Here is a 24699-nt window from a genome sequence, read left to right on the forward strand (position 1 = left end):
CGCCTGGATGGCTGTCAGTTGGGTGTCCAATTTTGGCTCAGGTCATGAACTCACAATTCTTGAGTTTGAGCACCGCGTCAGGCTCTCTGCTGACAGTTCAGAGTCTGGATTCTTGTCTCCATCTCTCTGCTCCTCCCCTACTCATGCTCGCTTGCTCTCTCAAAAATAAACATTGGGGGAAAAAAAGTTGCATGCTCCACTGAGCCAGCCAGGCACCCCTCTCATCTTCCTGACACATAAACATTGGAGATCAGGATTATAGGGGACTTCCTTTCTTCATGCATGGTCTTACAATTCTAAAACATGGGAATAATGTCGATTATAGATGCAAACAGAAGGGAACCAAGGTCTAAATGCTTGAGGTGGGACCAAGGGTAAAATGTTTTAGGTTTCACCATTTGCTATGTATTTAGGGAAGATCTGAAGTATATGTAAAAGGAACAGAAGCTATTTTCTAGGCAGAATGTACTCTGCTCCAGCTGCCACCCATTCCGGCCAGTAGCCCCAGCATCAATCACACTTCAAAGTCTCTCCGGTGGTTGCGTGGGCCAGTGACCTGCCAACACCTGCCCTATCTCGTTCGGTATCCTCTCCTTCAGAGCACACCTGGAACTCCTGTCTCTAACATCCTTCCTTTGCACAGTTGCTTCATCCATATGAATTAGCAGATCTTGGGAAGAAGTGTTAGTGGTTCAGGCAAGCTTTGCATGCACTGTGCCTCTTTCATCTTGCAAATCAATCTGAATGACAAGTTTTTGGAATCAGGGTAGCAACTAGAGGTCATTCTGGCCATCCCTGAAATCATGCCACATGGGAGCCCTCTGGCCTCTTGATGAAATATGGCCACTCTCGCAACCCTCTGCCATTCGGTTTTAGTCAAGTATGGTCCCAGAACCTTGAAGGGAATCACAATTTTTTTTAAATCCATCAAGAACTAGGTAGAGAGCATGGGTTCAGGATTGTTTTTATTTTCAGAGCCTGCAACAGTTGGTCAGCAATGCTAGCTAAGCTGGTACAATATGAAGGCCATCCCACCTCCCTCTCCAGGCATTCAACCAACAGAATCCCTTTAAACAACATTAGAGACCAACTGAGATGTGTCTTTTGTGTGGTGAGAGGGGGAAGAGGCCTTCCTCTCTCCTCCTGTTCCCCTCCTCCCCACTTACTTTTTCTAACAAGATTGTTTTATAGCCAAATGCAACTCAAACCCAGAACAGCAACCAGCCGTCTCCATCAACACTGCTTCCCCCCTCACCTCCAGAGCAGGAAGCCAAGTGGGGACACTGGCACCTGTGTGTAAGAAAAACCTGGCTACGCCCCAATGGAGCAGAGATGGTGAGGAGGCTAGTGACTGTGGGTGGCGATAAGCAGGAACCAAACAGGCCTGTCCAGAATCAACCAACGCAGCCCCAGCTCCTTGGAAAGGAGCTGTTCCTTTGAAACCCCCATTTCCATGGAGTTAGGTGAAAGGGCAATTAGTGACGAGCCATCACTCACTACCCCTCAAATTCAAACATGATAAACTCAAAGTTTTACCTTTAAACTTCACCACGCTGCCTCCTGAGAAACACATTCTATATGGTCATCTGTATGCCAGCGCCCATATCCCTCTCCTAATGCCCAGGGCTTCCAGCCCACCTCAACCTTGGGTGGCCCAGCCAACACTGATTTGATACTCCTTGACTCATAAAATGACTATTTTTAGAAAATTAAAAGCTATTCAAGAGTATCAGAGTAATAATAGAAGACACTCGGTGTACGCTCCCTTCCCCAACCCCAGAGTCCCCCCTCCCGCCCTACTCCCCCTAGTCTAGGACGCCTACACTACTGCATTCCAACACTGGCCTGGGGGTGGCCCCATGGAAGCTGCCTGAAGTGCTTTCCTATGACTCCTATGCCAGCCAACATCACAGGGAACTGGGGTGAGGAATAGGTCCCCTGCCCAGAGATCTCAGTGGCCTTCGAGGTAGGTCTGGGAGGTTTAGCTTATGTCCTGTAGCCAAGTCTGAGTCCAGTGCCCGCTCCCACTGGCACCTCAGTCCTTGGCTTTAAATAGCAGCAGCCCCAGTACCACAGTGCCTCCTGGGGTGACAGAGCTCCTACTTCTGTCCCTCAACACAAGTTTGCCTCTTCTCTCCATACATTTTTTTTTTTTTTTTTTTAAAGCAGAGGTAGTCCCTGGGATGATAAAACCCTACCTAGAATGGCAGTATTGTGTCTTAAAGAAGCAGTTAAATAAAAGTCTCCAGGAGTTAAAAAAAAAAAAAAAAAAAATTAAAGTGATTGATGAAGTTGAATAAATTAAAGATACGGGTTATCCCACAGAGACCATCCCCCTCCCAGGCTGTCTTTGGTATGTGGCCAGCAGCTTCCCACTCGTGCTCCTTCTCCCCCTCCTGCCCCCTCCCCTCACGAGAGGACAGTGCCAATAAGGCCTCAGGTCGTTCGTCCAACAGCGGGGGTGAGGGGTCAGAACTTCTTGGCTTGGTGCTCGGAACTGTGCTGTGGCGAGTCACAGCCTTGACAGACAGTCCCAAGGCAGAGAACGTCTTACGGGGACAGAAGAGGCGATGCCGGCAGGAGCCCTGGGAGCGCGGATGCGGGCGAGGCGTGCAAGCCCCAGGCCCGTTCTCCACACCGCTGGCCCCTCTGCTCAATTTCTCTGCAGCGAAGAGGGAAGAAGTGGCATGGAGGGAGGCTCTGGCTGCTGCGGTCCGGCCCCACCGCCCTCACAGCTTCTTCAGACGGCTGTACATCTCCCTTTTGCTCTTCTCCCCTGCCCAGGTCCGGCTCTTGGTGCGGAACTTCTTCAGGTCTTCTTTGAAGTCCTCGTGGTGCATGGGCCGGTAGCTGGGGGGCTCACAGTGAGACTGCGCACAAGAGAGGATGATCAGGGGGCGTCTGCCTCACACTGTTAAGCCAGCTCCCCATGTCGGCACAGCAGCCTCTAGCGCCCTTCGTTGTGCGTGGCAAATCCCCAGACAAGAAACAGCCAACTGTCCAACCTGGGCAAGGGGTGGCCATGCTCTCCAGGGACCTCAGCTTACCTGGCACTTCAGGAAGAACTCCTTGTACCCGCCCTTCAGGACATACAGCTCAGGGTAGTGGAGTTTGGGGTACTCGTTACCAAGCCGATCTCTCTCCCTCACATACCGGCACCTATTGAGAAGGCAGGCCATGGCAGCGTTAGCTCTTCTGATACAGAGACAAGGGACATGGGACAACAGCGCAGTGAGAGCCGCGGTGTGGCGTGACTCCTTACACACTGTTCCCAACTTCACGTTCATTCTTGGAAACAATCAGTGTTGAGGGGTGAGCTGCTGGCCAAGTGTGATCATTAGGAAGAGTTCACGGGTGGTGGAAGGTAGAGAGTCTCTCCCCAACTGTCCTTTCTCCAAGTTAAACAGCCTACTGTCCAACCCCCGTTTCAGCGTCTTCCCTGCTACCACCTGTACTTCCTGTGCAGTGACAGCACCTGAGCCAGCTTCCCACTGCATTCGCCACTCTTGCCACACCCCTAGCCAACTGGCCCAGGGTCCCTTCCTCACTTCCCATCTCAGCTGGCGGCTTTCTTCCTTCCTGCAGTTTTTAAATAGGCGGTGCCTGCTCTGCCTCAGGACACCTGCATGTACCCTATACTCTTCCCCAAAACCCTCATATGGCCAGTGGCTCCTTCCGACCACCTCCTGGTACCCTGTCCCTGCAGCTCTCCCCCTCTCTCCACTCCACTCACTTACTTACTTTGGCCCCCAGCCTGTTCCTCCAACCTGTCCCGGAGCACCCACCTCGTCTTGTCTCTGAAGTACCTTCTAACACAGACTTACTGGATTTGTCTGCCTCCTGCCCACTCTGAAATGCAAGCTCCCTGAAGGTAGGGTTTTCTGTTCTCCTATACTTTGCTGTTCTCCCCAGTAACCAGAACACTCTCTAGCACCTGAAAGCAATAGTAAGTATCTGTAGAGTGAATAATCCCACTTGTGAACAAACATCAGGCTTTGCTCAAATCCCACTTCCTCATGTGATCACGGTTTTGTGCTAAACACAGGGCAAGTCCTTGTCCTTAGAAGGCAGATGGGGAGATGGTCACGTGAGCCAAGTTCCTAGTGTAGCTGTGCATGTGGTTGTACGTATACGAATGTGGCAAAACATTAGCCACTGGGGAAATCAAGTGAGGAACGTGCAGGAAAATGGCCTGACTTTCGAACCAGTTCAAAATAAAAGGCTGCACAAGAACCTGGGGCTGTGGGCTTGTCTACCTCGGCCCATTCTAGTCAAGGCTGCAGTCCGCCCTGCCCTGGTCTCCACCCCCTCTCTGGCTGTCTCTCTCTGTCCTTCCGGTATGACCATGCTAGCCTCAGAGACAAGACTGGGCCGGATAAGGCCCAAAGCCCTTGGCAACTGCCAGGTCGGGCCTACAAAGCCACACTCAAGAAAGCTGTTCATCAAATCAACTGACTGCCTAAGAGGTAAAAATTTGGGAAAACATCTGCTACACATGAATTTGAACTTTTACAAAACAGGACATTTGTGCATCACGTGTGCAGGCCAAGGCACAGAAATGACTTGGGACATGCAAGAGGGTGCTCGGTGTGAAGGACGCCGCCAGTGCGAGCCATCCACTGCCACATCCCACAAAAGCACCGTGGGCCCACGCCCCAGAGCCCAGTTCCACACAGCACTCACATGCGAGGGCCTCGCTCAGAAGAGAACTCGCAGTGGAACACCACAATGACACGCTTGCCGTCAGTAGGAACGATGGGCTTCTTGAGCAAGAAGTCTTCTACCTCCTCTTCCATGTGCAGGTTCACCGCACCCTGAGAAGAAGGCACCAGAGACTCTTGGCACCTGCGTGTATCACACTTGCTGTAATGACTCTGTGACAGTCATCTGTAATCGGGCCCCTCCAATTGTTATGACTACAGTGGGCTTGAGTAGTAGGATTTATGAATTTGGGACTTTCAAAACCACTAAGATACTGACAAACACTAATGTTGTATTTAATGTACCCCTTTACTAGATTTCAACACTATTTTATTAATTAAAAGATTAAATTGACAACACTGGACCTCCAGTAGGCAGCTTAATTCAGTTACAAACTGAGAGGCATCACTAAGCCCAGCATAGACTGGGACATGTCACCAGAGGCTGGCTTCTGGTCAGAAGCCCTGTGGTGCTCAGGCCTGGCTTAGAAATCAGTGGTACCACCTAGAAATGCCCATCATGGTGAAGGTGTGAGACACAGGATGGAGAGCATTTACTGTACAGGTGGTGGTCAGTAGTGAGGCCAGGGAACATTCTCCAGTGCACCAGGAGTCAAGACTGCTTAAAAACGTTCTCAGAGGGGCGCCTGGGTGGCTTAGTCGGTTAAGCGTCCNCTCTCTCTCTCTCCTAGAAATAAATAAAAATATTAAAAAAAAAATAAAAATAAAAAAATAAAATCACAGATCCTGTCAGGGCTCCTTCTACGCCTCCCATGACAGCAGGGCTCACCAGTAAGCCTCAGGAACCCATACCTTGATGTGGCCTCCCTCATATTCATACGGATACCGGCAGTCAATGATAACAAATTCTTTAATGAGGTTGGCAAACTTGCCATTCAAGACAGATGCCATCTGTGGGGAGAAAGCCCAGGAGAATCAACTTTGGCTGCCAGAAACAGCTAGATTTAAATACCTCATGGGTGGCAGGATCCAAAATGGGGACTTACAATTTCTGGAGAGATGTATTTTAAGTCCTGATGCTTCCCAGCAACTGTATGAAAGAGATAACCCTTAAAAAAAAAAAAAAAAAAAAAAGACACTTAGAAAATCTGAAAGCCTATAAATGCAACATTAAATGCATTACTCATCTAGGTACCTCATTAACATCCTGACATTTCATTTTCAAACATACCTACAAGGCATATTATCCTCATTCTCAAATGTAAAGCCTAGCCAAGGTTAGCTAGCTAGTGAGCCAGATGTAAATACAGAAACCTCAGATAATTTCCTTCCCCCTGCTTTTGTCAGGAACCCTCATCTCTGTAACCAGACTGTGAGGAACATGGTGTTGGGCACTGGAATTGGGAAAAATAGGAGACCTGGCCTTGAGGGGAAAGATGGGCACACCAGCAATTACTCATTAGGCCAAGTGGCTGAACCAAGAGCTCACCCATCCCCACAGCCATATGCAAGGTCATTATGGCAAACAACCAATTGCTTCAATTCAAGTGTCCACCATATGAGAACACACCCAGTCTTTTGCTTACTCTTTCCTTCAGATCAGAAGGGTCTCCTATTTTTGATCCCCTATGTGCTCCTATTCCATCAACACTCACCTGGCTGAAATATGACATATGGCCCTGACTCCTACCATCAGGACATTCACTTCAATTTCCCATGTGGTATATGGCACAGCAGGTCTTACTGACCTCGTGGTAAGTTTTTGAGGAAAGGAACTGGGTGTCATTTTGGAATCTTTACTGAACACATAACAATAAGTGCTTCAACAGATGTTAGCTGATGAATAAGAAATTGATCTGGTAGTCTTCACATCATCCGTGGCTTAACAGGCTGTGGACACGTTCTCTGTCCTACCCTCATAGTTTACCACAGCTCAAAGGCGGCCACCTCATTACACAGCAAATTCATACATATCAGGCCATCAGCAGATCGTCCTCCCAACTTCCCTGGGGGCCTTCTCCTTCAAAGGCTATGCTTCTCTGGACAATAGAGAAATTCAGTCTCAACCCTGGACCTTCTAAGATAACCTTTTGACATACAGATGTGTAGTGTGGCTACAGGTTTATTCCTGCTTCTTTGTACTTTGCTGCACTAAAACACAGTTCCCAAAGAGCCTGGCCTTTGGGTGGGAGTCGAGGTGGCTGGTGGGTGGCTTCCTACTTCCTCTGATCAGTACCAGTAAGCTCTACAGTCCCACAGAGACCAAGATACATCTGATCACGAGTTTGTTTCCTTATCTTTAAAAATTTCAAACTGTGTCTCCTTGGGGGACACAAGAGCCACCCCAGGGAAGGAGAAAGATGGAGTGGGAGGGAGGGTTCCAGGAAACAACCCAAAGCCTAAATCACATAGCCAGAGCAGCTCTCCTTGCATCTGCCTAGAATTACCTTGGAGAAGTCTCCTATAAGGTCCCTTGGGTCATTATCCAAAATGTTCTCAATGGTCCCTTTAGGGGAAGATGCCAGGGATAAAGACTGATGTATAATCTGTAACAAATCAAAGGTGGAAAATGAGGTCAGGGTTCTGAATAGAACTTCTGAAAACATTCACCTAGAACATGTCACCAGGAGGAAGGTGACATGTACATGTCTATATTTAGCAAATAAAATATTTTTCTTATTTGACTGAATCTGGACTGAAAGAGAGAGAATATGGGTCACTGACTTAGGTCTCCTATTATTTCAGTGTCTAACTGAAATGCTCGGAAACTAAGTTTTCCTTTTTCCCACCTTTTTAAAAAGGGGAATTAAAATTAAGGCTAAGCCTAAAATAAATTTCTTAGCTCTATCCACTGAGAAGCGCTAGAGGTGCAATGAACATTCCTACAGGACACTATGGTCTCTAAATACTATTTTCCACTAAAAAAAGCCAGGGCTTGGGGGTGCCTGGCTGTCTCAGTTGGTAGAGTATGCCACTCTTTAAAATAAAAAAAATTTTTTTTAACACTTATTTTTGAGAGACAGAGAGACAAAGCATGAGTAGCGAAGGGGCAGAGAGAGAGACACACACACAGAATCCAAAGCAGGCTCCAGGCTGAGCTGTCAGCCTGATGTGGGGCTCAAACCCACAAATCATGAGATCATGATCCGAGCCAAAGTCAGATGTTTAACCAACTGAGCCACCCAGGAGCCCCTAAAATATGCCACTCTTGATCTTGGGGTTGTAAGTTCAAGCTCCATGTTGGGTGTAGAGATTACTTAAAAAGGTGAGGGGTGGGGGGAGAAAAAGAGGCACTAAACATAAATAAAAAAGATTAATTGATATACATTTAAAAATCAAGAAATTCTCTCCATCAAAAGAACAGTATTAAGAGAAAAGGCAGGCAGGGCGCTGGAGTGGCTCAGTTGGTTAAGCGATCAACTTCGGCTCAGGTTAGCTGACAGCATGAAGCCTGCTTGGGATTCTCTCTCACTCTTTCCCTCTCTCTCCCCTGCTCGTGCTCGCTTGCTCTCTCTAAATACATAAATAAATCAATCCTTTTAATTCCTGAATATTGATAGATATATAAACTAGAAGATTTCTGGAAGGCAATTTGTTAGCACGTATAAAATGCAAAGTTCCATAAATGTTCCTGCACTTTAACCGAGAACTCTACTATTTTTTAAAGATTTTATTTTTTTAACACATTTTTTAAATGTTTGTTTATTTTTGAGAGAGAGAGACAGAGTGTGAGCAGGGGCAGAGGGGGCAGAGAGAGAGAGAGAGAGAGAGAGAGAGAGAGAATCTGAAGCAGGCTCCAGGCTCCGAACTGTCAGCATAGAGCCTGATGCAGGGCTTCAACTCACGGACCATGAAATCATGGTCTGAGATCTATTTTATTTTTAGAGAGAAAGAGAGTGCAAGCAGGGGAGAGGGGAAGAGGGAGGGGGAGAGAGAAAGAATCTTAAGCAGTCTCCATACTCAGCATGGAGACCCATGTGGGGCTTGGCCCTGGGATCATGACCTGAGCCAAAATCAAAAGTTGGATACTCAGCCAAATAAGCCACCCAGGCACTCCAAGAATTCCACTTTTAATTAGAAAAAGTAAAATGTTCATCGAGTATTAGGTAACTAAAGCAGATTATAAAATGTAAGATGCCAGGTCTAGGTGTTTTCATGGCTGTCATCTAGTAGACCTTTGAATAGTAGTATTTATTCAAACCTTTTCATGCTACAGAAAACATGGGCAATCCTCCAGTTTATTTTACAATGCCAAATATCAAACATCAATACCAAAACCTGATATAAGGAATAGTATAATAAAGGAAAACCACGTACAGATAAAAGTAATTCTAAATAAGCCAAACATGACATTTCAAGAAGCAAGAATAGTTTTAAAATCAGGAAAACTATGAATACAATCCAAAATATATGAACAAGTTAATAAAAATGGAGTAATCATGGAGCATGCCTGGGTGACTCAGTCAACTGAGCATCTGACTCTTGGTATCTGAGATTGAGCCCTGAGGCTCTGTGCTGGCTGCCTGGAGCCTGCTTAGGATTTTCTCCCTGCTGCTCCAGCACCCACACGCTTGCTTGCACTGTCTCAAAAAAAAAAAAAAAAAAAAAAGCTCTGGGGCACCTAGGTGGCTCAGTTGGTGGTTAAGTGCCCAGTTCTCTGATTTCAGCTCAGGTCATGATCTCATGGTTGGGGGCTTCAGGCCCAACATCAGGCTCCATGCTGACAGTGTAGAGCCTGCTTAGGATTCTCTCTCCCTTTCTCATTGCATTTCCCCTGCTGGTCTCTCTTTCTCTCTCTCTCTCTCTCTCAAAATAAAACTTTAAAATGAATAAATGTCCTAAGTGCTTTAAAAATAAATAAATAAATAAAAAGAATTTACATTTGTGTACTGACCTACAGAGAAATTCATGATATATTAGTAAAGCTCCAAAATAACATGAAAACAAAACATAACTATGAGCAACTGATTTGAGAAGAAGTGATGAAACATTTATAAAAATTAAACTTTTACTAGGTCATGATAGGTCTGAATTAAGAAAAGAATTAAAATACTTAGAAATACAATGAAAAACACTATAGGGGCACCTGGGTGGCTCAGTCCCTTAAGGTTTCAACTTCAGCTCAGGGCATGATCTCATGGTTGGTGAGTTTGAGCCCTACATAGGGCTCTGTGCTGACAGCTCAGAGCCTGGAGCCTGCTTTGGATTCTGTGTCTCCCTCTCTCTGCCCGCCCCCCACCCCACTGTCTCTCTCCCCTTCACAATAAATAAGCATTAAACAATGAAAACCCCATACAAAGTTGTGAGACAAACCTGAAGTAGTAGGAAATGTATAGTTCCAAGCAGATCAGGAGACGGCAGTGCAGCAAGCCCAAAGAAAGAAGAAGCCTTAAGGAAAACCTGTTCTCCTTAGCCAAAGGACTAGGAAGAGGGCAGCCTATCAAGACAGAAAACTTTTTATTTTTAAAAATGTTTACAAGTTTTTTTAATTTATTTTTGTGAGAGGGAGAGAGGGAAAAGGAGAAAGAGAGAGCACAAGGCGGAGAGAGAGGGAGAAGATCTGAAGCAGGCTCTGTGCTGAGAGTATGGGGCTTGAACTCACGAACTGTGAGACCAACTGAGCCACCCAGGCGCCCCCTAGACAGAAAACTAAACGTTTAGACAGTAACACTATCATAGCCAAACACCAAGGAAAAAATGATGGCCCTACACTATGTCTGGTCAGCAAGTGGGGAGCTTAGACCTGCAGCTCTTGCCCAGCCATAATTAAGTGCCCAGCCTCCACTCCACTGGGGTGGTCTAGTGGGGAACTTGAACTCCCACTCCTGCCCGCAATAATGAGGTCACCCTATGTGTCAAGGGAAGCTGTGCTGGGGAATGTGAACTTCCACTCCAATCATCCCTGCAGTATCACGTGTGCTAAAACAGAAAATTTACATAGAACAGAGTCTTATAATAGCTAAAATATACAGGAGACAATTGAAAAGTCACTTGTCATCCTAAGAACCAGGAAAATCTCAACTTGAATAGGAAAAGATAATCAATAGAAGCCAACACCACAGCACAGATGTTGAAATAACTGACAAGGATTTTAAAGCAGCCGTCATAAAAAAATGCTTCAACAGCCAATTAGCAACATGCTTGAAACAAATGGAAAATATTAAGTCTTGGCAAAGAAAAAAGCCAAATGGAAATTTCAGAATTGCAAAATAGAATTATCATTCTCCTTGAGCAAAAAGGCACCTGCAAAACTAACCTCCTGGGGCTTCTCTGGACCAGCTGCCTCTTCGGGACCGGCCGCAGCCATGCTCTTTCTCCGCTTTGTATTTCCAGGCGGGTACTCCTCTTGAGATCGCTTTGTATTTCCAGGCGGGCACTCCTCTTGAGATCGTTCTGGTCTTTTTAACACCGACCGGGTGACAGAGCTACATGTGGAAGAAGAGTCAAACAGCTTGCATCGATTGCCCTAGTGGGGGGGAGAAAAAAAGAGACCCATCTTCCATTAAAACCCGTTCACTTGAATGGTAAAGAGAATGGGTCAAGGGCTTTCTGGGATAGTTTAAGATCTACCCTAAATTAGGAAACAGACTCTGTCCATTCATCTAGCCCTACTAATTCTTGTAGGGCATGGCACATAGTAGACACTGAGGACCTGGTGCTCGATGCATACATACTGAGCTGACATATGGAGATGGGGAAGACAATCCATGCCCTTAAAAAAAGCCCACGGTCTACAAAGGGTGTAAATTTGTAGGGGGCAAGGGTGCAGAGGAGCAAGTGCCTTCAAACTGTGATCAAAAGTCCTCTCTACTTGGTCTAAGACAAATTTCCCAGAGTCCAAGGGCAGTCAATCTAACCAATGGTAGGGATAGTCTAAGCTCATCTGTCGGTTCATGACTCTGTGTGCCTTGGCCCAGCTTTTCCTTCCACGCAGAATCTCTTTACACCCCGGTAAACCACTCCTTTTCAAGATGATACTAAAATTTCTGGGGCACCTGGGTGGCTCGAGCAGTTGAACATCCAACTTCAGCTCAGGTCATGATCTCATAGTCTGTGAGTTCGAGCCCGGCAATGGGCTCTGTGCTGACAGCTCAGGGCCTGGAGCCTGCTTTGGATTCTTTGTCTCCCTCTCTCTCTCCCTCCTCCCCCACTCATGCTGTCTGTCTCTGTCTCAAATACAAACAAACATTAAAAAAAATTAAAAAAAAAAAAGATACTAAAATTTCACTGATGCTCCTTTGAAATGTTCTGGTCAATAATTTGCAGCAGAGTGGGCCACTCCCACACTAGCTCTCAGAGACCAACGATTTTCTCCTAACTTTGCTGAAGTCTATGGGAAGAGGATCCACTGCTTTCAACAGGGTCTCGGAGGGAATTGCGAATTCCTTCAGGGCAGATACAATTGCAATACAGCGCCAGCAATACTGAGTCTGCAGTAACTGTGCAAGGCAATTCCTCACTATGAAGGACCCCTATAAATCCAATTAAAAACACTGATAGCTATTTCCCAAGCTTCCTCACTTTGTACATAATTTATGCCTTTCAAAAGGACCTAGTAAATTTAGTCAAAGCATCTGTACTGATATAGCCTATTTCCTCATAGCTATTCACACTAATCTACTGTAATTTGGAAGTGGCCTCAACAGGGGCACCTGGGTGGCTTAGTCGGTTAAGCGTCCGACTTTCGCTTAGGTCATGATCTCGCAGTTCATGGGTTCGAGCCCCGCGTCGGGCTCTGTGCTGACTGCCAGCTCAGAGCCTGGAGCCTGTTTCAGCCTGTGACTCCCTCTCTCTCTGACCCTCCCCTGCTCACGCTGTCTCTCTCTCCTAAAAATAAATAAACCATTAAAAAAAAAAAATTAAAAAAAAAAAAAGGAAGTGGCCTCAACAGTATAGTTCATTGGCCCGTTTATAGTTTAAGGGCACTGATGGTGTAAAATTGTAAGGATATCAATTTATAGGTCTTCCTAAGGGTGTGTGACTTTGAATTTGTACTGTGACAGCATTGGATTTTTGTCGGGCACTTGCACAATTATGAGGATGTGTGTCTGTGCAGGCACAGCCTCACTTCTTCTGTTTGAAAGTATCCCTGATGCAAACATAAGTCTATAGACTATACTGATAGGGTGAGTATAAGTATGTTCAACTAAAAAATAGAAAGCCTGTGAATTACTGTTGTTTGTCAAGTGTTACACTAGATGATATGGAATATAAATGAGAAAAATCTTCAAACAAAAACTCAGGGCACCTGGATTGCTCAGTTGGTTAAGTATCTGACTCATGATTTCAACTCAGGTCATGATCTTAGGGTGGATTGAACCCTGTGTCAGGGTTCATGCTGGGTGTGGAGCTTACTTAAGATTTCCTCTCCCTCTCTCTACCCCTCAACTCCCCCGCGCTCGCTCTCTCTCTCAAAACAAAAAACAAAAAAAGCCTTTAGTCTTCAGGCTAAAGATATTTTAAAAGTCTTTTTCATTCAAACTACCTGGATGTTAGAACTAGAAACAAATGTGGTCCCTCCTCCTAATCAGCCCTCATTTTATAAATTGGGCAACATGCAGCTAAACAAAAATGTATTGCTCAAGGTCTCCATTTGTGGGTAGCTCAGGTGGGGTCTAAAACCCAGATGCCTAAGTCCTATCATTCTCTTTGGCCTGTGGCTGTACTCACATAAGGTGGCATGATTGAGGGCACACCTACACCAAACCAAATGCTATGGAGAAGACCGGAGACAGCAGGCTCTCTACCTCCCAGGGTGCTTAAACACACACAAAAACACCCATCAAAGCCAAGGAAGAATTTTAAGAGTGTCTCTACACTGAAAACTTTGGTGTCATTCTCATGACTTCTCCTTCACCACTATTGCACCTAATTACCACCCATTCCTAATTTACAAAGATTTGTTCAATCTCTTCCTCTGCATGATTCAGAGAAAGTCTTGAGCATTTTGTTGAATCATTACCCTGTTTGTAACTAGTGAGTTACTTGAAGTTACGCTCGAGGAATCCTAATGCTCCCGGGTAAGTCAGTCCATCCACACCCCTCAGACTAGCAGACAAGGGAAATCTGTCACAACCTCGCTCTGCCCCATTCTCCAGCTTCACAGGGCTCCATGCTACTGCCTCAGATGAACTGCTTTTATGAGTCAACACAGCTTACCCCTGACACGTTCCCACACACCTTAGACCCTGGGCAAACATGCCCCCTCTGGGGGATCACCCTCCGACTTGCTCACAGCACACAGGTGGCTGCTCATAGCGTATGACTCTTTCCAGGGTGATGGACATTCCTGCCCTGGAAGCATCCGCAATGCCCACCTATTCAGTGGGACACACAAGGCCACACACACAGGGTGAGCTACCATCGGCCACACCTCTGAGTGGCTCTATAACTCCGCTATCCCACGGCTGAGACATGGAAAAAGAACCCACTCCTTGATGTCTTACTGCTTGAAAGTGTGAAGTTTTAATATGCAGGCTGAGTTAAACAGGTGTAACTGAGGATGACACTGGCGACAAACCCTATTTAGGACAAGATAATGACATACAGACTATAAAAATGGCTAATTAAGGATACTACTAAGAAGGGAAGTCTCCATGTGAAAGCAGTCTGAGAGCTTATCTACTGACCCCTCGAATTCTGGGCTGAAGCAAATGCTGGGGGCCACAGCAAGCTGCTTGCCCCGTCTCAAATCCAGAGAGCCTCTCAGAGCAGGTCACACTGTGAGGGCCAGGGGAGGGCTCTGCTCTGCAAAGGGACAAAGCACTGGCCACTTTAGGACCCCATAACAATGAAGTGGTCATCCATGGATATGCTTAGATCAGTAACAGCTGAAACGAAATGCCTGGCTGGGTCAAAGGCAATTCTAACTTAAATGAGGCAACAGAAACCCAAATATCTGTCCTAAATATGAGCTGTGGGGGAGTTTACACAGATGAAAACATATAAAGATTATATAAAGCTTCAATTATCTATAGGTAATATTCTCAACACCTTTAAGCTCTGAAGTAATCCTAAACTCTATGTGGAAAATACCTGAGGTAAAACAGAATCTTTGAGCAGGAAGCAGATAAAGCAGTGTCCCAAATGTTTGGCAGACTTCACATAAATGTTGAAAAGCATGGACAAAGCAAAACAAGGCTGAGAAAGATAACAGCCAGAGACTCCGCGACAGAGGATAGCCAGCTCCCCATTTTGCAAACAAGAGCTCTGTGGAGCTAAGAGTGCCCATACACGTGTGTTCCTCAGTAACTCCTGAGGGAGAGTTTTGAGACTAACCAAAGCCCCGGCCTGTGGACTCTGCCTCACTCAGGGCCAAACCCCAGATTACCCGTACCTGCACCCACAGCTTAGACCACCAAGGTGCCATCAATCACTGTCACTTGTGAGGAACCTCAAGCTGCTATTTGATTTGCCCTCTGCAACATCCCACCCTGGATGACCCCTCCTCCCCAGCCTTCCCATCCCACACTGACCTCCCATACCTAACTCTGGCTCAAAAACGAATAGCTACAGGAATCTCACTAGCTCCCCACAGTGGCCATCTCACAGCCCCCTTAAACTCCCATTAGTCCAAAACTGGCAGTTCTTTTTCTGCAATTAAGAACATAACTAATACCCTTCAAATGAAGGCTTTCTGTCCCAACTTTTCCAACCAGTCCATCATATCTACCTCATTCTACTGGAGAACATTGGCTCAGCTGTGACCAGTAAACAATACGGTAGTCCAGTATGTTCTCTCAATTCCAATCAAGACAGGGCATGGTTAGCATTCCCTCTTTTTGTTCTGGGCCACGGTTCTCCAGCCAATGCCCCTGAGGAAGAGTGCCTCCGTCTGCCGCAGGGCCACCTGCTGGGTTGAGTGGGTATAGATGGTGCCTATAGCTAGTTCTTCTGCCTAAGGTCATATTTCTTTTGTCAACTACAAATTGCTCACTCACCAAGCTGCCAATTAAAACTTAGGCCAGTACCATGTCTTACTTAGTTTAAGAATTACTGAACCCCAGGGCGCCCTGGGTTAAGCATCCAACTTTTGGCTCAGGTCATGATTTCAGTTTGTGAGTTCCAGTCCTGCATCAGGCTCTGTGCTGACAGCTCAGAGCCTGGAGCCTGCTTTGGATTCTGGGTCTCCCTCTCTCTGCCTCTCCTCCGTTCCTGCTTACTCGCTCTCTCTCTCTCGCTTGCTCTCTCTCTCAAAACCCCTTAAATTCAATTTAACAGGTATTTTCCTGAGATCTTAAACTAGAAGTTAAGAATGGTCACAGCTACAGCAAGAACATTAATTTGACCAAGAAGGCTGGGATGAACCAGAAATTATAAAAACAAAAGACTCGAAGAAACAGTGTGCTTCACACCAGAGAACACTAGCGCCTGGTCAAGAAACGGGCCCATAGACCCAAAGACAGAATCTCAAATCAAACTATTTTTGGTTCCTGTGGTGATGTGGGCAGAAGCACTGGTTTTCCATGTAGTCTAGTCCACTCTGTCCCAGAGGCCTAATTACTCCAGGTTCTCTGAATACACTGGAACAACTTACAAGGTTTGTAGTCCTTCTCATGACAAGGGGGGCAGTCCAGAGGCTTGCCATGCATGATGGGGTCTCCTCATCATTCTAAAGAAAGAGAAACACAAAGATTCAGTAGAGACTAACAGTTTGAAGGTTTCAGGTGTGACTCCACCTGAGGAATATCAGACTTGCCACAGGAAGCATCTAATGTGCCCTCCTCTTTCCCACTCCCCAGTATGTTAAGGCCAGAAGAGAAGCACATTTCACAGTTCAGACATCTGAATGTAGCTAAAGGCATCCCGCTACCCCAAGGGTACTGAGGAGGTAGACTTGGTCTCTCCAGCTCGTTCTACACTGTTCTTGTTCCATGTTTTTTGCACAAAAGACAGTCAGCTCCTTCAGGGTAAGAAGGAACCTCTCAGTGTCTTCTTTTGAAGAACCCTGCCCACCCCCCTCAGATTTAATCAGATTAGAAGCAGAGTCTCAATAAATTCCCACCAAATGAACAAAAAGATCAGCCAACTCAAGCCCTGGGGAATTGTTGTTTTTCACATGACTTTTCCAGAGTACTTAGGGGAATGGGTAGAAACACACACACACAGTACCTTCAGGTTCTCTCCATCAAGAAGGTCCATGAAGCCATCATCCTCATCAGACAAAGTGGCAGTGACAGGGGACTGGGGCATAAAAAGAGGAATGAAATTCCCTGGCTCGCTGCTGTCTCTTTCATTCGAGGAAAGCTGGAAGAGAGAGTTCACAGCTTGTTAATAATCAGACTTGATTTCCTTGGTTGGGTCACTAGATTTTGTGAGGAAAACATACTATATTTATTAGAAGTAACATTTTGGCAGCTAAGCAAAGGATAATGCGTCCTAAGATGAGAAACGATTTGATGTCCACACATAGCCCTGAGTAGAATTGGGCCTAGAAGCCTTTGCAAAAGAGTCTTCCCAGAAGCAAGTCACCTTACAGTGGGATGTGGGGATGGCCTCTTTTATGAAGGGCCGAGGTTTGTTTTATCAGAGGACTGTAATCGGTAAACACTGATCAATATGCAGGTTGTGATACAGTAATGTCGTTTGATCCTAGTTCCTTAGACTTGGAATTTAAATGACAGGTGCTCAGTTTTTAACTGAGGAATTACTGTGTGCCAGACACTATGATACAATCTCAAGTGTTTACTCCCACTGAAGCCTCACAACACATTAAGGTGAGTTAATCCTTTTCTACTTATTTATCAAATCAGGAAATCAATGCTTAAGAGAGGCTACCAAGATCACACAGCTCACCTGTTTGACTCCAAAGCCCAAGCTTTTCTCCCCACTACATGCTCTCTGAGGAGAACCATTCCTGGAGTAAAAATGGGGATATCTCACTAGGCAAACCTGTTGCTTTTGGGAAACCCCCATCATAAATCTAATATATGTTTAATATAGTGAATAATTTCTTTTCCAGGTGCTTCCCAAAGTCAGGAAAAATGTTCAGAGATATCTTTTCTTCCCCACAGTAACAAGGCAGTCTCAACTTAAGTCCTACATATAATCCTTCAGCAGACCCATCCCTTTAAAGAGGACTGCATTAATCCTCAAGTGGCCTTTTGGTTTTTGGAGCCAGTCCAGTCATTCACTTAGGGAGAAATCCTCTCTGCACCTGGCCAACTTTGCTTCAGGAACCAGCTTGCTTCACAAAAGTTCTAGGCTGCCTCTGATCCTCCACAAGTGCTCCTGAGCACGCCCCGGGCACACCGGCAAGTTCTCAGCCACTAGAACCAAGAAGCCGGTAACCTTATTGTGGGGCAACACACTGAAGGCTCACACTAGAATACCAATATTTGTGACCTAGGTTCTGGGACACATCTAGTGAAGATGTGATGTAATAAATGATGGACAAGTCACTTACAATTAAGGATGGCCAGGGGACCACAATAAACCCTGAAGATATGGTCTTCAAGGGCACCCTATTTAGTTTTGGATACCCTGAACTTAAAGGGTTACTGTGTACTTGGGAATCAGGAGATTCTGTTAAATCCTGGTCTTCTATTTATGAGTCTCCTTTGGCAACCTCCCTGACCAGACTTTCCCAGTATGTAAAATGGGCTAACTTCAGCCACTTCACATGCTTATGAAGATTGAGACAAAAACATATGCAAAAGTGCTCTGTGCAAATGCTAGACAGAACAGCATTACTGGCTGAACCTGAACTTCAGACCAAAACCAGACTGGAAAGCTATATGCAAGTTCCCAGGAAAACTTGGAAACAAAATGTGGTCATTTTGCTCACATTTTCTCTCTAGTCTAAAGCTGTCAGATTGCCAGTAGGAAACTGTGGAAGTAGTGACAGCCTCTGGCAAATAAATAACCCTGGGGCAAGTGGCCCCAAATACTATCAAGTAGCGTATAGGCAGTGGGTTCATTGAAATCCATAATAGTTCCTTTCATTTGAGAGAGAGAGAGCGAGAGAGCGCGCAAACAGGGGAAAGGAACAAAGGGAGAGAGAATCCCAAGCAGGCTCCACGCTCAGAGCAGAGCCCAACATGGGACTCAATCCCAGATTCCTGGGATCAGGACCTTAGCAAAAATCAAGAGTTGAACACTCAACCAACTGAGTCACCCAGGAGTCCCCATAATAGTTCTTAATAAACCACCTTTGGAAGAAACCAAGTGCTGTCTCCAAACAAAACCACCCTGGAGGCACTGTGAAAGAACAAGTATTAATACACATAATCCCACCGTGTACACACTTAGAAGAATGACCTAGGATATCTGCAGATTATTCCCCCCAGAACTGACAAGGTCAAATATTCCTTGTTCAAGTTCAGTATTTCAAACATACTATCTTTCACTCTGCTTCTGCCTGTCTGCTATCCAGACAGCAAAAACACCAAAGATGTGACAGTCTAGTGTCAAATGACAAAGTCAAGGTAAAGACAAGAGCTATAGTGTCTTTAAGTCGAGGTTAAAGAGGGTGCTTTAATTCTTTCCCACCAGGAACTCCCCTGTGAAAGCCAGAGCACATACCATCTGAGCTGGGCCAGAGTTCTGCCTCTGTGTGAAGATATCTTTACCCTCCTCAAGTCCATGAGAGTGCAGGCAGCCACGAGATGCCGGTCTTATTGGCTTCTTAAACTCAAAGGCTTCCTGCAAGACAGCAGAGTCAACAGGTCTTCCCCTGTCCATGAAAGCCAGGGTCTTAGCTGTAGCTCGGGTGAGACAGTCAAGGGAGTAGGCACTGCTCACCTCTGTAACTGCCTCCAAACTAAGCATTTACCCATTTCTGAGCTAACTCCAACACTTAATCTGTGTCACTAAGAATTTCAGACTGTCAACAGCTAACTTCTAAGGCAGCATTTTTTATCTCACCACAGACACATCTGCCAAGTTATACAAAACACAGAGTTAATAAGCCAAATTGAATCAACAACTTTCTAAAATCTAAAGCAAAGTGTTTCAATATAATCGCCTGTGAATAGGTGTCAAAACCTTTTACTCTTGGTGCACTTGGGTGGCTCAGTTGGTTAAGTGCCCGACTTCAGCTTAGGTCATGATCTCGCAGTTCGTGAGTTTGAGCCCCACATTGGGCTCTGTGCTGCCGGCACAGAGCCTGCTTCACGTCCTCTGTCTCCACATCTTTCTGCACCTCCTCCGCTCGTGTGCAAGTGCTCTCCCTCTCAAAAATAAACATTAAAAAAATTAAAAAATAAAAATGCTTAAAAAAAAAACTTTTTACTCTAGATTTGGAGGCTTTGTGTTTTCCACCGTCTTCCTACCAACAGATAATTCTTTCCTTTCTACTTATAATTATTGTATTTCATACTAAGAGCAATGGAAAATAAAAATACTATTTTAGTCAACAACATAAATGAATCTCACATGTTGAGTGAAAGCCAGAAGTGACAGAATACATTCTGTATGATTCCATTTACTTCAGTTTTAAAAGCCCTTATAATCCCTCTACCTAAAACAGCCACTTAACTTATTAAGTGCTCAGAGCAGTTAACAGCTAATATCAGAGTATTTACACACCAACAAACCACTAAGTACTTTCTATGCATTAACTCATATAACCAGCAACTGCAACCCAATCACCCCCATCTTACAGATGAGGAAACTAGACCTTACAGGTTAAATGAGGGGCCTAAGATCATGAGAGCTCTTTAACTACAACCTATGCATGCTGTTTCCTCTCCAGAACAAAGTTCCAAGCAGGCAAACCCAAGAAAAGCCAAGTTTAAGGGAAAACCAGGCATTAGTACAGCTTCAGTGTGTTCAGTAGAAAGCACTATTAGCCTTTTTCTGAGCTTATTAACTCATCCCAGAGTGAGCACAAAGAGGCAAGGCCTGGGCAGACCCTTCTAGATAAACTATTCATGGATACAATTAGCCCTAAGGGCTGCCATCTGAGCAACCCCTCCCTGCCAGAAACCATTTTAAATGCTTTATATACATTATCTTATTTAATTCCCATAATATCTGACAAGTTACTATTATTTATCTGTATACAAAGATGACGAAGAAGCCTAAAAAGAAGTAATGGATCAAGGTCACATAGCTAGTAAGAAGGATTCAAATCCAGGCTTCTCTGACTACAAAGATGATGAATGACTTTGGTGAAGGTCTAGTCTCAGAAAGCAGCCCAACCACTTACTTCTCTTCTCTGTAAGCCACTGACACAGTGGCTTTACCTCTAGCCTTGGTTCATACACTGATGCCACTCACGTTTTCCTTGTTCTCATCCTGGTCCATCAGCTGAAAGGCATCATGGTCAAGAGAATCAGAATGGCTCCTCTTCAGGGCTGGGCTACATCCCAAGAGCTTCTGCTGTCAAAATGAAAAAAAGACATTAGGGCACATAAATGAAAATTCAATGGAAATTCAGTTTCAAAAGAAAAAATAATGATGGTAGAGGGGCTAAATCCTCACGCGCTGCGGGAGGTAACCAAGAAATGTGTTCAGGGTTCCACCTTGCAGTAACATAGGATAGACGATTCCACTACGTGGCTTTACACCTAATCTCACAAGGTAGGTCTACACCCCTTTTAGTAGGGATTTAGGTGCCAAATCAACCCCAAAATACCATTTGCATAAAAAGGATACTTCCGGGTATTCTTTTTGTAAAACTGATAGAAATGAAAGAAAAAGCCCTGAAGAGGCAGCCATTATTGAGGCTGTTCAGGCAGGGTGTTTTGGGTGCTTATGAGATGAAGGAAGAACAACCTTTGCTGTCTAAATTAAGATCATGCTAACAGCTAAAGGAGACAGATTAATGTAAATTAGCTCAAAATAAAAAAGGGAACTAACTTACAGGTAGGGAATTTATTCTCCTCATGGGATTTTCAAGGCTGCAATGAGATCAGAAGGTAAACAATAAGAATAAAACAAGAGAGGTATTCATATGAGCAGCTATAGTGTCTATCCTATAGTTTGGGGAGGAGGCAGGCAATCAAACATTCCCATTTTAGGCAAGATGGAAGAACAGATTTCTGAAGCTGTCCCGTTCTCACAAGCACCCCCAACATTGGGCTTCTAGGTGAAAAGAACAAAACAAGCCCAGGTCTTCTCTTAAAATACACATGTTGTTTCAAGCTATGATGTCAGAGGGTGAAATAAGGGTTTGGGGGAGACTTAAACACCAAAAATTACAGCTAAAATAAAGGAAGGGAAGTTTTAAAAACTGCTGGCACAAACTATTCATTCTCTAAAGGCACCAGACTTATTTCTAGGATGCAGAAGTCTTGCTAGGGTCAGTTAAATCCAGGGCTCCCATCCAGAACACAGCAAATTTCTTTAAAAAATTAAGTCTTTCCTAAGCAGAAGCTTTTAAAAGCAGTGAATACATACTTTTCTTTACTGTCCAAGGGCCCAGGAGAATCCAGACAGAAGCCTGTGGAAAATAATAAAACCTCTCAGGCAATAATATACAAAACACCATTTTGTCATTAAATAAAAATACTATGAGTACTGTTTCTTTAAGCTCTCAACCAAGACTAAGTAAGGGCCTGGACTTTTGTCAGAATTAAAGTGGCGTCTCTATTTGATTGTCAAAACTTTCTATTTGCCCCAAGTCTTAACATCTTCACTGGATATCTACCAATCTCCTTTTCCTACCTGCAAATATCAGCAAGGGAGTAGGTGGGGAGAATTAAATACAATCTTCTAACGTTTGGTTGGTTGTTCAAATAGAGATTACCCAAGTAACTTTGTTTCATCCATGGAAAAAACAGATACCAGTTTCCTGGAGGTTTTGACTTCAAATATTTTATTTTGTCAGATCATAAATGTAATTTGGGGGTTTGGAAAAATACACTTATCAGGCATATGACAAACAAGGCAAGTATTCATTACCTTTAACAAAATTATACCAAGTAATGTGCCCATCTCATCAAAGGAAGCAAGGAGGAGACGATGCTCTCAGTACTGCCCAAATCCACGAGCGCCTGCCTCTCATGATAGCCATATAACTTTGCAGGAAATCAAGTGTTAGTTCTGATATTCTCACTTGCCACACTGCCACAAGTAAGAGTCCTATCCTTAGTTCCTGGGGCGCCTGGGTGGCTCAGTCTGACTCTTGGTTTTAGCTCAGATCATGATCTCACTGTTTGTGAGCTCAGGCCCCATATCTGGCTCCAGGCTGACAGGGTAGAGCCGCCTTGGAATTTTCTCTCTGCCTCTCCCTGGCTCCTTTTGTCTGTCTCTCTCTCTCTCAAGATAAACTTAAAAACCTAAAAAAAAAAAAGAAAAAAAAGAAAAGAAAAAGAATCCTCTCCCTAGTTCCTAAGAAGCCTACATTTTAAGAACTTTGCTCTTGTGGATCCATAACCTAAAGCATCCATGCAACTATAAACCCTGCAGTAACCATCAATCTGCGAATTAGAATAAAATGCACTGGCACATTTCCTCCATAGCAAGCTCACTGAAACAATTTCATTATACTTCCAATAACTTCCAGTAATTTGACCCTGCATTTTAACCAATACAATTTTCTGAGCTTGGTGTTATGGTTCATTTTATGCAACTACTTTACTTACGTGTTCTCAAGATCAAGCACACACCACCTCCTTGCAGACACTTGTTTCCTCCCTTCATAAACTACCACAGGGCCTTCTTTCTCCTGTTTTAAGAGTGTTTGTCACTGAAGGCCATGACTTTTGTTTGTTGTCTGAACTAGTTGCCAATCTAAGTTCCTCCGTGAAGCGCACATTTCAACAAATTCGAAGTATTGATCCCCACGTGATAAATGTTGAAGACTAAAGGAATACCTGAATCAGTTGACTCAGAGGAGCCCATTCTCTGCAGACTGCTGTTTCTCACCTCCAGTGGCTGTTCATACTCACTGAAAGCAAGAGAAATAACTATTTCTAAAACATAATTACAAGGTTACATACAAGAGACAGGCCATGAGGTTATAGCAAGTAACCAGGCTAATAACCATCTCATTCTAGGCCACACCAGACCCCCACTCTGCCACCCAAAACACCCAGTTAGCACTGGAGAATATAAAAGATAAGAAAAGGGTGGGTAGGCATGGCCTGGGTCACATTGTAGACAAGAGGACTATGATGTTGAATACTTCCTGAAGTGAGAGCATGCGATCTAGGTACTCTAGGTACGGTGCTGTGATGAAAGATAAAATGGACAGAAAGTTCCTGCTGTTCAGAGGTTGGAAAACGTGTAAGACATGTGCTTACAGAGAAGATGGGATGTCCGAAACTGAAGGGAAAGCAGCTCCACCAGAAACATCGTGGGATGCACGTTTTGCTACAACGAAAAGTCCGGGGAGCTTTTGAGGAGGGAAACATGAGTAAAAAGGCCTGGCTTTAGGAACGCACGGGACGACATCAGGAATGTGCATGGGGTGAGGAATTGGGAGATTTTGCACATAGGCCAAGAAAGAAAACGCCAGGGCTCTCTGAAGAGAAGGAACAAAGCTCACAAGGAAGCCAAGATCCTGCAAGGTGGTTCCGCAAAGGGTGGAAGTGAGCGCCTGAAAGGGTCTGCTTTGCCCCCGTGGGGATATATTTCAAAGAGTTTCCTGAGATTGGGACAGAAGAGTACAAGGCAACCTGAAAGGGGTGGCCAAGCTGGGGAACCCAGGCCGACCCCACCCCCTACCGGGCCCGGCTCGGGGCTGAGGGTGGCCCTGGAGGGTCCGAACGGCCTCTCCCGCCCAACATTCCGCCTTGGGGGAGGGTGCACATGGCGGGCCCCAGCGCAGTGGGGCCCGCCCACGAGCGGCGGACAGGTATCGCCCCTCTCCCGGCCCGTTTCCCGGCCTGATCANATCACCCCTCCCGCCCCGAGAGCCGCCTGGGAGCCCAGCGGCCTGTGGCGGAGCTCGCCAGTGCCTTCTCACCTGCCCAGCCCCTGCAGCTGGTCCATGGTGACCGTCAGGTTGGTGACAGGCGACAGGCCTCCAGCGGCTGGCGCGCCGAACAGCGCTTTCACAACTGGCTGCGGCGTGGGAGGGGGACTGCAGGCGAAGAGCAAGCGGCGGCGGTGCGGGGGCTCCGGGCCCAGGTCCAGGGCGGCGCNGGCG

The 24699-nt window shown here is 45.4% G+C and overlaps 1 protein-coding gene across 1 annotated transcript; it reads right to left on the reverse strand.

Annotated features, from left to right (window-relative positions):
* Window positions 1-1806: 1806 nt before the first annotated feature.
* On the reverse strand, window positions 1807-24698 carry CDC25A (cell division cycle 25A; the record flags this gene model as incomplete). Its single annotated transcript, XM_077777043.1, has 15 exons — window positions 1807-2870; window positions 3048-3159; window positions 4684-4814; window positions 5514-5612; window positions 5708-5770; window positions 7109-7207; window positions 10918-11127; window positions 16198-16272; window positions 16773-16907; window positions 19185-19304; window positions 20883-20984; window positions 21469-21505; window positions 22005-22047; window positions 23423-23496; window positions 24517-24698. Coding segments are annotated over 15 exons (1623 nt in total), but the record flags the coding sequence as incomplete, so codon positions are not given.
* Between the last annotated feature and the right edge of the window lies 1 nt (window position 24699).

The sequence above is a fragment of the Crocuta crocuta genome, unplaced genomic scaffold (assembly GCF_008692635.1).
Source record: "Crocuta crocuta isolate KB4526 unplaced genomic scaffold, BGI_CrCroc_1.0 scaffold77, whole genome shotgun sequence".
NCBI lineage: Eukaryota > Metazoa > Chordata > Mammalia > Carnivora > Hyaenidae > Crocuta > Crocuta crocuta.